We start from the raw sequence: 16,893 nt of genomic DNA on the forward strand, positions 1-16,893 counted from the left end.
ATAGATACTTACAGAACATCTCATTCAATGGCTGCAGATACACATTCTTCTCCTGAGCATATGGATCATTGTCAAGGATAGACTTTAGGTTAAGTCATAAAACAAGCCTTAAAACATTTTTTAAAAAACCCTGAAATAATATCAAGCATCTTCTCTGACCACAATGGAATAAAACTAGAAATCAATAACAAGAGCAATTTTGGAAACTATACAAACACATGGAAATTAAACAATATGCTCCTGAATGACCAGTGGGGTCAATGAAGAAATTAAAAAAGAAATTTTAAAATTTCTTGGAAAAAAACCATACCCAAACCCATGAGATACACTGAAAGCAGTACTAAAAGGAAAGTTTATAGCAATGAGCACCTACATCAAAAAGTGGAAAAACTTCAAAGAAACAACCCAATGATACACTTAAAGAACTAGAAAAGCAAGAGCAAACCAAACCCAAAATTAGCAGAAGAAAAGAAATAATAAAGATCAGGGCAGAAATAAATGAAATTGAAATGAAGAGAACAATACAAAACATCCAGGAAACAAGTTGGTTTTCCGAAAAGTTAAACAAAACTGACAAACCCTTAGTCAGACTAGCTAGGAAACAAAGAGAGAAGACCCAAATAAAATCAGAGATGAAAAAGGAGATATGATAATTGATACAGCAGAAATTCAAAAGGTCATTAGTAGCTACTATGAGCAACTATATGCCAATAAATTGGAAAATTTAGAAGAAATGGACAAATTCTTAGACACATACAACCAACCAAGATTGAACCATGAAGAAATTCAAAACCTAAATGGACCAATAACAAACAAGGAGATTGAAGCTATAATACAAAGGCTTCCAGAAAAAAAAAAAAAAAAAAAAGCCAAAGCTCGGGACCCAATGGCTTCACTGCTGAATTCTACTAAACATTTAAAGAACTAATACCAATTATCAGGGAAATACAAATCAAAACCACAATGCAATTCCACCTTACTCCTGCAAGAATGGCCATAATTTAAAAAAATAACAGATGTTGGCATGGATGTGGTGAAAAGGGAACACTTTTACACTGCTGGTGGGAATGTAAACTAGTACAACCACTATGGAAAACAGTTGGGGATTCCTTAAAGAACTAAAAGTGTATCTACCATTTGATCAAGCAATCTCACTACTGGTGCACACACGTTTATAGTAGCACAATTTGCAATTGCAAAAATACAGAACCAGCCCAAACGCCCATGAATCAACAAGTGGACAAGAAAATGTGTTTTTTAGATATATATATATATATATATACACACACACACACACACACACATATACATATACATATATATATGTATACATACACACACATTGTGGAATACTACTCAGCCATAAAAGGAATGAAATAATGGCATTCGAAGCAACCTGGATGGAGCTGGAGACCATTATTCTAAGTAAAGTAACTCAAGAATGGAAAATCAAACATCATATGTTTATAAGTGTAAGCTAAGCTATGAGGACACAAAAGCATAAGAATGAAATAATGGGCATTGGGGACTTGAGGGGAAGGGTAAAAGGAGGGTGATGGGATAAAAGACTATACATTGGGTACAGTGCATAATGCTCAGGTGATGGGTGCAGAAATCACCACGAAAGAACTTACCCATGTAACCAAATCCCACCTGTTCCCCAATAACCTATTGAAATTTAAAAAAAAAAAAAAACACACGAATACTAATCCTACTCAAACTACCCTGGAAAATAGAGGAGAAAGGAGTAATTCCAAACTCATTCTACAAAGCCAGTATTACCCTGGTATAAAAACCAGACAAAAGCATATCAAGAAAACAACAGGCCAATATCATTGATGAATATCAATTGATGCAAAAATCCTCAACAAAATATTAGCAAACCAATTCAACAATACATTAAAAAGATCATTGATCATGTCCATGTATGATTTACCCCAGGGATGCGAGGATGGTTCAACATACACAAATCAATCAATGTGATACATTATATCAACACAATAAAGGACAAAAACCATATGATCATTTCAACTGATGCTGAATAGCATTTGATAAAACTCAACATCCCTTCATTAAAAAAACCCTCAAAAAACTGGGTACAGAAGGAATATACCTCAACATAACAAAGCCATATATGCCATAGCCACAGCTAGTGTCATTCTGAATGGGGAAAAAGTCTTTTCTCTAAGATCTGGAACGTGACAAGGATACCCACTGTCATGACTATTATTCAACATAGTACTGGAAGTCCTAGCTAGAGCAAACACGACAAAGAAATAATAGGCATCCAAATTGGAAGGGAAGAAATCAACTTATCTTTGTTTGCAGATGATATAATCTTGTATTTGGAAAAACCTAAAGACTCCATCGAAAAACTATTCAAGCTGATAAACAAATTCAGTAAAGTTGCAAGACAAATCAAAATACAAAAATCAGCAGCATTTTTATATGCCAACAGTGAACAATCTGAAAAAGAAATCAAGAAAGTAATCCTATTTACAATAGCCACAAGTAAAATTAAATACCCAGGAATTAACTAAAGAAGTGAAAGATCTCTACAATGAAAACTATAATACATTGATGTAAGAAACTGAACTGAACACACAAAAATAGAAAGATGTCCCATGTTGATGGACTGGAAGAATCACTGTTGTTAAAATGTTCTTAATACCCAAAATAACTACAGATTTAATGCAAGCCCTATCAAAATACCAATGATATTCTTCACAGAAATAGAAAAAATAATTCTAACATTTATATGGATTCACAAAAGACCCAGAATAGCCAAAGCTATCCTAAGCAAAAAAGAACAAAACTGGAGGAATCACATTACCTGACTTCAAATTATACTATAGAGCTATAGTAACCAAAGCGACATGGTACTGGCATAAAAACAGGCACATAGACCAATGGAACAGAATACAGAATGCAGAAATAAATCCATACATCTACAGTGAATTCGTTTTCGACAAAGGTTCCAAGAACATACATTGGGGAAAGAAGAATTTCTTCAATAAATGGTGCTGGGAAAATTGGATATCCATAGGCAGAATGAAACTAGACCCCTATCTCTCATCATATACAAAAATCAATTCAAAATGGATTCCAGACATAAATCTAAGACCTTAAACTATGAAACTACTACAAGAAAACACTGGGGAAACTCTACAGGACACTAGACTGGGCAAAGACCTCTCGAGCAATATTATCCCACAGGCACAGGCAACCACAGCAAAAATGACAAATCGGATCACATCAAGACAAAATGGTCCTGCACAGCAAAGGACACAATCAACAAAGTGGAGAGAGAGCCCACAGAATGGGAGAAAATATCTGCAAACTACCCATCTGACAAGGGATTAATAACCAGAATATATAAAGAACTGATACAACTCTGTAGGAAAAAATCTGATTTAAAAAATGGGCAAAAGATCTGAACAGACATTTCTCAAAAAAATACATACAAACAGCAAACAGGTACATGAAAAGGTGCTCAACATCATTGATCATCAGAGAAATGCAAATCAAAACTACAATTAGGTATTATTTCATTCCAGTTAAAATGGCTTTTATCCAAAAGGCAATAACAAATGCTGGTGAGGATGTGGAGAAAAGGGACCCCTCGTATACTCTCAGTGGGAATGTAAATTAGTGCAACCACTATGGAGAACAGTTTGGAGGCTCCTCAAAAATCTAAAAATAGACGTATCTTACCATTCAGCAATGTGACTCCTAAGTACATTCCCAAAAGAATATCAGTATACCAAAGAGATATCTGCACTCGCAGATTTATTGTAGCACTATTCATAACAGCCAAGATTTGGAAGCAACCTCAGGGTCCATCAACAGATGAATGAATAAAGAAAATATGGTACATACACACAATGAAATACTATTCCGTCATAAAAAAAAGAATGAGATTCTGTCATTTGTAACAACATGAATGGAACTGGAGGTCATGATGTTAAATTAGATAAGCCAGGCACAGAAAGACAAAAAGCACATGTTCTCACTTATCTGTGGGAGCTAAAACTTAAAACAATTGAACTCATGGAGATAGAGAGAAGGATGGTTACCAGAAGCTGGGAAGGGTAGTGAAGAGGACTACTGAAAAAACTGGATATCCATATGCTGAATGAAACTAGACTGCTATCTTTCACCATATACAAAACCCAGTACAGCCTCTGGTTGTACTAATTTACATTCCCACCAAGAGTGTACAAGAGGTCTCTTTTCTCCACATCCTCACCAGCATTTGTTACTGCCTATGTTTTGGATAAAAAAGCCTTTTTAACTGGAAATGGTGGGGAGGGGGGAAGTAGGGATGGTTAATGGGTACAAAAACTAGTTTGAAAGAATAAAGAAGACCTAGTATTTGCCAGTATAACAGGGTGATATAGTAAAAAATAATTTAATTGTTCATTTAAAAATAACTAAATGAGTAAATTGGATTGTTTGAAACACAAAGGGTAAACACTTGAGGTAATGGATACCCTATTTACCCTGATGTGACTACTATGCATTGCATGTTTGTATCAAAATACCTCATGTGGCCAGGTGCGGTGGCTCATGCTGTAATCTCAGCACTTTGGGAGGCCAAGGCAGGAGGATCACTTGAGCTCAGGAGTTCGAGACCAGCCTGGGCAACATGGTGAAACCCTGTCTCTACAAAAAAATACCAAAATTATCCAGTGTGGTGGCACATGCCTGTAGTCCTGGCTACTTGGGAAGCTGAGGCAAGAGAATCACTTGAGACCAGCAGGCAGAGGTTGCAGTGAGCTGAGATCACATCATTGCACTACAGCCTGGGTGACGGAAGTGAAACTCTGTCTAAAGAAAAAAAAAACAAAAGCTCATGTAACCCATAAATATATTCATCTACTATGTACCCAGAAAAATTAGAAATTAAAAACTTTTTTTAAACCAGGCTGGGCACGGTGGCTTATGCCTGTAATCCCAGTACTCTGGGAGGCCGAGGCAGGCGGATCACTTGAGGTCAGGAGTTCGAGACCAGCCTGGCCAACATGGTGAAACCTTGTGTCTACTAAAAATACAAAAAAAAAAAAAAGCCAGGTGTAGTAGTGAGCGCCTGTAATCCCAGCTACTTGGGAGGCTGAGGCAGGAGAATTGCTTGAACCCGGGAGGCGGAGGTTGCAGAGAGCTGAGATCAGAGCAACAGAGTGAGACCCATCTCAAAAACAAAACAAAAAAACCCATATAAATAATAAGAATAGTAACTAACATTTGTTGGATGCTTATCATGGACTAAATAATATACACAAAGCACTATCAAATCATGTCTCATTCAGTCCTCACAATAACTGTCTGCAGCAGATGCTACTATGAGCTACATTTTACGCATGCAGAAACTGAAGAACAGAGAAGTTAACCTATGTCAGTAAGAACTCAACCAATGATTTGAAGCTGGGCAGGCTGACCTTCCAGAATACACATGCTTTATAACAAGTTTCACCCTGGATTAAGCACGTGAATGAACTTCAGCCACACTAGTCTCAGCAAGATGTAAACTTTTAGCAGTGGACTCAAAATGCTGCATGCATAATGACTCAACAATAAAACAGAACAATCCAGTGAATCCTCAGCTCACAAATCACCCTGCCCTGTACCAGCAAAAAATGGAAAAATGTGTATGAATATATACTACCTTTGACTGATCTAGATTTTATTTCAAGTATCACCCTTATTATAAAACATACTCACAAACATTTCCAGTAGTGCATCTGTTATTATTTGAACTATGTCTTGTGCATGGGTGCTAGCTAGTGGGACACTCTCTATTTTGCCTTCTGTGTGTCTGGCAAGCAGCAGGGCTGGAAGACTTGCAGCATATTTGGTTGACCTATGGAGAAAGGCAGTATTAAAATTCATGATCAAAATCTAGCATGTCAAAAACATGAAAATCTAGGCTAGGAGGTCACAGTGTGAGGCAGCAAATGGGAAGTCCTACTGCTAAGGAAAAAAATGAACTCCATTTTCAGGCAAACTTATCTTCTATGACAACCTACATTAAAAGAAAGAAACAGGTAATAATCTATAACAAACTAGATTTTTAAAAAGCAACAAGGCAGTAATCTAGCCGGATTTTTTTCTATACAACTTACTCAACAAGAAAATAAATCAGATTTGGAACACAGTGAATGGTTCTCGACCTTTCTGGATATGCTCACCACAATGCTGAGTAAGAAAATGGGCATTTATGAGAAACCTACTATCTGCCAGGCACTATACTAGGTATTTCAATTATGTTTTTATTTAACTTTCAGAATGAAAGTGGCCATTATGACCTCATTTTGCAGATGAAGAAATAGGACTTAGAGAGTGATAAATGGCAGACACAGACTTCAAATGAGGTGTCCCTGACACAGTCTGTTCCTGACATAGTCTGTACTCTCTCCACTGAAACAAGAGCCCAAATCCACCCTCCCACAATCCCTTTCGCTAACTAAACCTAAAAGAAAATTATCTAAATAGAAGAAAGCTTTATGTAAAATTACTAGTGAAGTAGTCATGTATAATAACTTAATTCATGCCAGAACAAAGTATAGACATTATAACAACATAAACATTAGTGGAGAGGCCAGTTTTCAGATCACTTAAAGGAACCTCTTAGTTGACCAGTTGGTTATAAACAAAACACACTCTGAAAACTACTGGTCTAGCTCTTTGGACCACAGCTAAATGCACAATGACAGCAGAGTAGAAGATCGTGGGTGATTACCCATTGTCAGATGGACAGTCCTCATATTTCCTTCTTTAATATATACTTTATGAAAATCAGTGATTTCACATATAGAACAAAAGCCTGATCACCAAGAGCATATGTCACCAGTGTTCAAGATGAAAGATTTAAGCTTAGAAATCATAATTAGGAATTTATAGTCAGAAGCTAAGAAAGACAAACTACTGGGGCTTAGTAAGTACACCTATACCTGAAAATGGGCCATAGAGAATGTGATATGTATTAATAATAATCTCCAAATTTGCAGTTCAGTCCTTCATTCTATAGCAACTAAAATATTTTGGTAGTCCATAGAAGTCCCATCTTCTACAGATAAGGTAATTTAAGAGGCTAAAAAAAGCACTGATTTTTATACACACACACACCCACTCACCCACCCAGGGGGTAAATAAAACCTCAGATGCTCAAAAAGTAAAATTTATCCCAAACTATGATAACTCCAAAGAACCACATTGTAGGTAATAGGACCCAAAGAGGAAAATTTTTATAGGAGGATGGTGAAATACGAATCCAAGACTGCCCCATGGGGTCTTTGGTCTAAAGTAAAAGAATAGCTAAAGAATCTAAAGTATTTCCCAGGTACTTTATTTCCTAGAAGGAAATTAAAAAAATTTCTTTAGATTGCTACCTTATTTTCCTCCATCAGCTGTGTAAATATAAGCAATTATTAGATAACATTATTTTGCATAATTTCTTCCTCCCTAAAATTAAAAGAGCAATAAACTTACAGTAGCAAAACATCTTCTTCAGAATAAATTCCAGTGATAACATATCCTTTTAGGTAGTTTCCTGCTTCACTAAAATCTTCTTTTGCTATAAATACATAGAGAAGACAAAAATCTGAAACCTTTATAATTATGTATGCTATTCAACTGATGAAGAGATTTATAGGTGGTAGTATTTCATTATTAATTAATTACAGAAATAATATTTAAGTGCAGATGCCTTATATAATTTAGTCGTTCCAAAATAAACCTGTATTCTCTTTATGACATGGGATTACTACAGAAATGTCAATTGATATAATGCAGCGTGGCTTCCAAAACAAATGTACTCTAAATGTAATTCATAAGCTTTATAGCACTCTAATCATAATTACTGAATAAATACTTTTTGCCTTTTAATTTACTCCTATGGCAGAGTAAATGGAGACAGCTGTCTTATGTGTAGCCTGAAAAGAGAAGTAGGTATGTGAAATGATATGCACATTATAACCATAAAATCTGAAAGTATCTATATGCATAAAAAATAGCAGACTGAAAATTCTAGCCCTCTAACAGTGTCTGTGTTAGGGTTGTGCAAGTATAAGGGATTCTGTGTCTTTTAAAAAACAATTCCTACATTTTCTCTAATGTGTTTTCATTAGTTTTGAACTTTGATTAATTTGTATTGTCTTTTCTCATTTGTTAGGATATACATATTCAAAATACAAGCTATTTCTATAAATTTCTGAATACATTTTCATTAATAATAGCATACTGTGGATCTTGTTAATAATTACTATCCTATAACCAAGAAGCAAGTCTGAATTAAATCATTGTAGACTAATGAGAAAAGCACAGAGGTGGACTTATAGGTCAAATTCTTGCCAAGTGAAGGCCAAATGATAATTCAATTCATACATGAAAGATTCACAGCAGTCAAACAGAAAAACACTCATGGAAGAATGAGTCACATAGTACCTACTAGGCTAGGCATGCTGAACCCAAAGATCTGTACCTCAGCAGTCAGCACTACATTCATGATGTAAGCATTCAACATTGTCAACATCGGGTAACCACAAGATTATTTTCTTTAAAAAGGGTACATACTTTCCCTAAGATTGAGCAATACTGTCTGTAGGAAAGCAAACTTACTAGAGTAGCTCAGTAGGCAGCATGGGGAGCTCATTTACAATCACAGATTTAATGAGACAACTGGCCAGGTGCGGTAGCTCACGCCTGTAATCCCAGCACTTTGGGGGGCGAGGTGGGTGGATCACTTGAGGACAGGAGTTTGAGATTAGCCTGGCCAACATGGTGAAACCCCATCTCTACTAAAATACAAAAATTAGCTGGGCATGGTGGCATGTGCCTGTAGTCCCAGCTACTCAGGAGGCTGAGGCATGAGAATCGCTTGAATTTGGGAGAAGGAGATTGGAGATTGCACTGAGCTGAGATCTTGCCAGCCTGGGCCACAGAGTGAGACTCTGTCTCAAAAAAAATAAAAAGAGAGACAAGAGAGAGAGAGAAAACTTATTAAAATTTTTTTTAGCCCATGCTACATCAAAGTAGAAAAGACACATGAGAATATAAACTAGAAAGGACTGTGTGTCTGTACTTTCATTTCTAAGAGTGAACAGAGTGAAATTCCAGTCAATGGATAAACTGTATCTAAAGCAATGACATAACAGAATCTGTTTCAGCTTCTTTTCATTTTAGGTAAGTAGCAATAGAAAAGTACACCATTATTTCCATATAATTTCCTCATACAAAAGACTCTCTACTTATGAATATGTCTCTTAAAAAGTCTCTTCGTAAATCCATGTGTTTGTAAATCCTAAGTGACTCACAGGATGGGAAAATATATGACTGTAGATCTCAGATGCATATCCATTTCCACTAAACTAGAATACATATTTTCCTCTGAACATTCAAAACCAGGCATATTCTCCTCCTTGGTAAAAACAGTATATATGCCAAAATATATGGCAACCTCAAATACAAGAAAGTACTCAATTATCTGAATAAAAATATGCACAAAAAGCTTTTCAGCTACTATAAATATATTTTAATTGCATAAAATAAACATTTATTTAGCAATATTATTTTTTCTACTATCACATCTTATTGAATAATTATTTTTATAGACACACATACATACATACATCTGTTTTTTAGCTCTGTCAGCAGGGAGAGCTGAGAAGCAAGAAAACCCCAGTAACTAAAAGCACTCCTAACCCCTATATTATACAAACTAGAAAACCTAAAAGAGATGGATAAACTCCTGGACACATACACACTACCAAGACTGAAGCAGGAACAAATTGATTCCCTGAACAGACCAATAACAAGTTCTGAACTTGAATCAGTAATAAATAGCCTACCAACCAAAAAAACCCCAGGACCTGATGGATTCACAGCCAAATTCTACCAGACATACAAAGAAGAGCTGATACCATTCCTACTGAAACTATTCCCAAAAATTAAGGAGGCGGGACTCCTCCCCAGCTCATTCTATGAAGCCAGCATCATCCTGATACCATAACCTGGCAGAGACACAACAAAAGAAGAAAATTTCAGGCCAGTATTCCTGATCAACATTGAAAATCCTCAACAAGGTATGCAAACTAAATCCAGTAGCACATCAAAAAGCTAATCTACCACAATCAAGTAGGCTTCATCCCTGGGATGCAAGGTTAGTTCAACATATGCAAATCAATAAATGTGATTCATCTCATAAACAGAACTAAAGACAAAAATCACATGATTATCTCAGCAGATGTAGAAAAGGCCTTCAATAAAATACCCCTTTCATGTTAAAAACTCTCAATATACTAGGTACTGAAGAAACACACCTCAATAAGAGCCATCTATGACAAACCCACAGTCAACATCATACTGAATGGGCAAACGTTGGAAGTAATCCCCTTGAAAACTGGCACAAGACAAGGACGCCCTCTTTCACCACTCTTACCCAACGTAGTCTTGGAAGTCCTAGCTGGAGAAATCAGGCAAGAGAAAGAAAAAAAGAGCATCCAGGCTGGGCACAGTGGCTCACTCCTGTAATCTCAGCACTTTGGGAGGCCGAGGTGGGAGGATAACGTGAGCTCAGGAGTTTGAGACCAGCCTGGGTAACATGGCTAAACCCCATCTCTACTAAAAATGCAAAAATTAGATCTCTGCAAGGAGAATTATAAAACACTGTTCAAAGAAATCAGAGAAAACACAAACAAATAGAAAAACATCCCAAGCTCATGAATGGGAAAAAACAGTATCATAATGGCCACACTGCCCAAAGCAATCTATAGATTCAATGCTATTCCTATCAAACTACCAATGATATTTTTCACAGAACTAGAAAAAAAGTATTTTAAAAATCGTATGAAAGTCTAAGAAGGTTGAACATTATCTTCTGACAATATTTTTCATGTAATTTTACATAATAAATTAACCTGTTCATTATCTCTCTTTTGGATGCTGCAGGGGCCCTCTGTAACATTTGAAAGTTACTTTGAGGTCAAAAAGACTTCATTTTAAACTTGATTTTGGGAAGCCTATTAAATATGTCAAAAGTTTAAAACACTTATCAAAATAGATCACAGGTCACTGTAAAATAAATCATTTATTTAGCCAAAGTGATAATTAAAAGGTTTTAAAAAGCAAAGACCTTTGTTGATTAAAAAAGGACTCAGTTTTTAAAAACAATTAAAAGACCTAATAAAGATAGAATATGTCTCTTCTTTCTCCCTTTTTTGAGAGTTTATTCAAAACGTGAATGAAACTGTTTTATTGTGTCTTATTAGTATTACATGAAATTTATGTGCAAAAGAGAAAACTAAATTTGTATTCTTTTATTAGTGTATTATCAATTCTAAAGCTGATTTTAATAAAAACTTATATACAAATCTCATTTCAGTCAGCTTTTAATCACACAAGATTTTAAACTTTGTAATCTCATAACAATTTTGAAGTTTTCTAACTTTCTACAATTTATTTAGTTTTATCTATATCTTTTTTATTCTTTTAATTTGAAACAATCTTTAAATAACTCCTTTTTTTCTCACATTTTTATGCCTTTATAACTTTCCTCACCAAAAATATATCTTGCTTTTTTAATAGACTCTTTATTTAGAATTCTCTTACATTTAGTAGTTTTAATTATATTATGTTAGCTATAATTTTGACTCTTAGTAACCCAAATTTCTAGTAAAAACCTAGAAATTAATTTTGAACTGTTTTATATCAATATTTGTAGATGAAAATCATTTATAATTTTTAGAAAGATATTTTAATTTTATTAACAAATCTAAATATATTTAGTTTTATATCATGTAAAAATAAGATGTCAAAGTACATAAACAAACATGTTTAATAATTAATATTTTAGTATTTTAACTTATTTAGGAATGACTCAGACATTTTATTATTATTTAACATGACTTAAAGATTTTTAATTATTGGAAAATAAATTATGACACAGGTACCCTCCTTAATGTCTTTCTCAGTTGTCCTTAGTCCTGAGTACCCTTGTGGCACCTGATGCCTATAAAAGGCAGGGCTCTTTTGGGTCCTAAATTTACATACCAGATGTCAGGACAGAAGACAGAGCTGTGAAGAGGATGTCTGGTGGATCTGACCACTCCCAGCATGGCCATGAGGCAAATCTGGGCCAAGCAAGGAGGAACAAGGGGCCCTGCAGCAGGTGGCCTAAGCATTGACGACATGCCTCCAGGCCCTACCATGGCCACCTGCCCAGACCCCAGAATCTTGAAGCTCAAAACCAAAGACCAGCTTATAGTAAGATGTGTGCAAAGCTCTACGGAAGCTCAACAGCCAGCTTTAGCCCACAGACAAATCAAGCAAGTGCCAAAAATATTATAGAAAATTAGCAGTTTTATGACCTTAAAACATGTAAAGACAGCATAAACCTGTCTGACCAGTAGATCCAGGCAAAAATATCTGAATTATATTTAAGTTACACTCTTGAAGCCATTTTTATTTTACTTTGTTAACAACTTTGAAACTAGATTTACCAAATATCACACATACATAACACATATAGACACAGAGACATCCAGACAGAAGCAGATTTTATGGCTTTTATAAAAAATTTTCATTTGCTGGCTTTTAAATGGTTTCTCTTTTATTTTTTTAAACCTATAGTCAGCAAGCTCTTTATATTTTTATTTATTTTTTTTTTAGAGACACAGTCTTCCTATGTAGCCTAGGCTGGTCTTGAACTCTTAGCCTCAAACATTCCCCCCACCTCAGCTTCCTGAGTAGCTGGAATTAGACAGACACTCACTCCATCATCCAGACTGAGTGCAGTGGCACAATATTGGCTCACTGCAATCTCCGCCTCCTGGGTTGAAGCAATTCTTATGCCTCAGCCTCCCAAATAGCTGGAATTACAGGCACATGCCACCATGCCTGGCTAATTTTTGTATTTTTAGTAGAGACAGGGTTTCACCATGTTGCCCAGCCTGGCTGGTGTTAAAAACTCCTGACCTCAAGTGATCTGCCTGCCTCAGCCTCCCAAAATGCTAGGATTATAGGCATGTGGAAATATAAGCCACTGTTCCTGGCCCTGGCTACCTGTTACAAAGGGTCTTTTAAAACAGGCAACAGCCGGGCGCGGTGGCTCACGCCTGTAATCTCAGCACTTTGGGAGGCCGAGGCGGGCGGATCACGAGGTCAGGAGATCGAGACCATCCTGGCTAACACAGTGAAACCCCGTCTCTACTAAAAAATACAAAAAAAAAATTAGCCGGGCGTGGTGGCAGGCGCCTGTAGTCCCAGCTACGCGGGAAGCTGAGGCAGGAGAATGGCGTGAACCCGGGAGGTGGAGCTTGCAGTGAGCCGAGATCGCGCCACTGCACTCCAGCCTGGGCGACAGAGCGAGACTCCGTCTCAAAAAAAAAAAAAAAAAAAAAAAAAAAAAAACAGGCAAAAAAAATACTGAAATCTTTTCAGAAGCTTCTGCACACCAATAGGCATCCCTGAATAAGCCTAATTAGAGAGTCCTCATTTTTAAATGTACTTCTAAAGTGTAGCATTTTTCATTTGAAATGTTCTACTGTAACTTTAAATTACCTTTAGTAACATTTTGCCATTTTTGTAAGTGTTTGTAGGTAGCTGTAGCCAGAAAGTGGAGTACTCAGTTCTTCAGAAATTAAGGATCTCATTTTTATGTTGAATCTTGGCTTTGGCTCTCAGATTTCCTCACAACTTAGTCATTGACTTTTTTCCTACCTATGAGTGCAAGAAAAAGAAACAAAGGGGATAGAACACAAAAGTCCCTGCAAATTTCTGAAAGCTGAAGTTCATACTACCTACAATATTGCCATTTACTGTCAGTTTCTGTCTGATTCAGACATCTGAGGCCTTTAACTAGATCTAAGTCAGTTAATTATCAGATCTAATTTGATCCTGGACCCAGTCCAATTTCTGTAACAACTTCCAAACCCAGTTCAGATAAAAAAAAAAAATCTGCTCAAATAAACTCAGATAGCTCAGAACACAAAGCCGTGGAGCTTCAAAGTCTGAAAGAGAACTTACCCACGATCCCCAGTGGCTGCGAGAGAGCAATGGACACAATGGGCCCAGCGGGTACACCATTTGGTCACTCTATGCTTCCGGGGGTCGCTGGAAGTTCTACTATAGGTCCTATTTCTGACACCATCTGTTAAAAGAAAAACTTCGAACTAAATTTAATAGAGTTTAACTGATCAAAGAACTATTTGCCAGCTGGGCAGCCCCCCCAAAACCAGAATAGGTTCATGGCAACCTCAGTGCTACCATGAAGTCAGAAAGGATTTACAGACAGTAAGAGGAAGTGAGGTGAAGAAATAGCTGGATTGGTTACAGCTTGGCATTTGTCTTATTTGAACAGGATTTGAACAGTTGGCCACCTTTGATTGACCAAAACTTGGTGAATGGTATAAGAGTTGGTTATAGTCTGTTTATACATTTAGTTAGGTTACAGTTCACTACTTATAGAGAAACCTTTAGTCTGAACTTAAAATATATACGGAGGCAGATTTAGGCTAAATTTAACGAGAGCTAGCTTTTATTAACAAAACACAAATTTATATAGAAATGTTAATAAATTCATAAGATTTTTATCATTATTTATTCTCTCTTCAATAGATGTTGATAGTCCAGCTACTAATATATCAGTGTTTGCAAAAAAACAAAAACAAACTAAAAGAAATAAAAAGGAACGAATATCTAACTGACAATGTTGGGAACAATCAATCCAGTCAAATAATGAAGTTATCATATCCAGGCTACATCATTTTGGCACACCAGAACTACCTTTAAGTAATTTAACATTACGTTTTTGACTTGTATTGTGAGATGACTGTATGTACATTTTATCATCATTTGTGTAAAAATATGATCAAGTACACCATTTCTTATGTTGATTCCCAATGTAAAAAATAATATGAAAAATTCTTTTCAATATTTGAATTAGGAAAAAGTTTTCTCTGTGGATTAATCAGCATCCTAACTTGTGTGTTGCGATTTATTATATATGACGATAGACGGCAAAAATTTCATCTTTTTATTTCTAGTTGCTACCAGATTGCTTAGGGCTAAGTTTTATGATAAACGACAGTGTTTTCTAGACTTTCTACATAATTACCCCCTACTGTTTTATTGCTGAGTTTTTACATTGTTTTCAATGATTTTATCCTATTTGTGCTTTTTATGATCTGAAGACTTAAATTCTTCTTGGAAGGAGGCCTAGTGTGAATAATAAATGAGAAGGTTAGGGCACCAGGCACCTGAGGTACAGAGAGGACATTGTCAACCGTTGGAGCAAAAACATTCAAAAGGGAAGGAAGGTGGAGGAGTAAAACACAGACTTACTTCCCAATTTTTCATAAAAATTTTTTTTTCATTATAAGGTTATGCTCTCTATAAGGCCACGTGCGGTGGCTCACGCCTATAATCTCGGCACTTTGGGAGGCTCAGGTGGGCAGATCACTACAGGCCAGGAGTTTGAGACCAGCCTGGCCAACACAGTGAAACCCTGTCTCTACTAAAAAGACAAAAAATTAGCTGGGCATGCTGCTGCATGGCACATGCCTGTGGTCTCAGTACTTGGGAGGCTGAGGCATGAAAACTGCATGAACCTGGGAGGTGGAGGTTGCAGTGAGCCAACATCATGCCACTGCACCCCAGCCTGGGTGACAGAGCAAGACTCTGTCTCAAAAAAAATAAAAAATATAAAGATATGCTCTCTAGGATTTTGCCTTCAAAGATGATAAGCCACAGGGCACATATTAATATTCTTATTATTTATTTTTTGTAAGTTCCTTTCGTTTTTACTTTTTACAATTCTGAAAACAAAGTAGAAAAAAATTGCTAGATGTAAATTTGTAGAAAGCAAAATTTAATATGTAGTTAATAGTATCTACTATGTGCAAACATAATGCTAGACCAGTGGGGTCCTCTTCTCAGACAAATATTCTTAAAATCTTTCATTCAGAATTTGAAATCCAACTCAAGAAAAGAAAAACAAGGAGGAGGGAAGTTTCCTAGATAAATGGTAAGAGTTAGTATAATGAAGTAAACATTGGCCAGGCGCAGTGGCTCACGCCTGTAATCCCAGCACTTTGGGAGGCCGAGGCGGGTGGATCACGAGGTGAGGAGATCGAGACCATCCTGGCTAACACGGTGAAACCCCATCTCTACTAAAAATACAAAGAATCAGCCAGGCTTGGTGGCGGGCGCCTGTAGTCCCAGCTACTCGGGAGACTGAGGCAGGAGAATGGCATGAACCTGGGAGGCCAAGCTTGCAGTGAGCCGAGATCGCGCCACTGCACTCCAGCCTGTGCGACAGAACAAGACTCCATCTCAAAAAAAAAAAAAAAAAATTGAGGGTTTTGTTACCGACTCAAGAGGCCACCTAGATGCAAAAGCAACAAATAACATTCCCAGAAATACTATCGGTCAGAAAAAACACCCTATGTGTACCCTTCCTTAAAAACTTATTGAAAGACACATTCCTGTGAAGCAAGAGATAAATAGAGTAAGGGTCTAAGTAAAGAGAAGGTGTGATATTTAAAAAATACTGTAGTTTATGCTGCCATGTAAAACTATCAAAGTAAAAATAATTGTTATAAGCATATCAAAGTTGAATGCAAAAACATTAATTTGAATTGCATCAAAAATAAGGTGAATTAATAAGTAGAAAGATATACAGGTATATACTAAAGCAAATATAAAATGTTAATGGTAGAATCTAGGTGGTGAGTATATGGGTGTTCACTGTACAATTCTTTGAACTTTGCTGTATGCTTGAAAAAGTTCATAATAAAATGTTGGAAAAGTGAATGAAGGATTTTCTTTCAAAAATTTCCAACATTTTATTATGTATGATGCAATCAATAATTAAATAAATAAATAAAAGCTCAGCAATAA

The 16,893-nt window shown here is 36.2% G+C and overlaps 1 protein-coding gene across 5 annotated transcripts in view; it reads right to left on the bottom strand.

Moving 5' to 3' along the window:
• TXNDC16 (thioredoxin domain containing 16) overlaps positions 1 to 16,893 on the bottom strand; it is a 125,729-nt gene that overhangs the window by 22,728 nt on the left and 86,108 nt on the right. For all 5 annotated transcript variants that reach the window (XR_008671330.2, XM_004055177.4, XM_055361390.2 and 2 more), the window contains exons 17-18: positions 7,489 to 7,573; positions 5,722 to 5,860 (exon numbers count right to left, since the gene is read on the bottom strand). Coding sequence is in view for 4 of the 5 variants with exons in the window: in XM_004055177.4 (XP_004055225.2) it covers positions 5,722 to 5,860; positions 7,489 to 7,573 (224 nt within the window). In the remaining variant the exon portion in view is untranslated. The remainder of the gene's footprint in view (positions 1 to 5,721; positions 5,861 to 7,488; positions 7,574 to 16,893) is intronic.

The sequence above is a fragment of the Gorilla gorilla genome, chromosome 15 (assembly GCF_029281585.2).
Source record: "Gorilla gorilla gorilla isolate KB3781 chromosome 15, NHGRI_mGorGor1-v2.1_pri, whole genome shotgun sequence".
In the NCBI taxonomy this organism is placed as follows: Eukaryota; Metazoa; Chordata; class Mammalia; order Primates; family Hominidae; genus Gorilla; species Gorilla gorilla.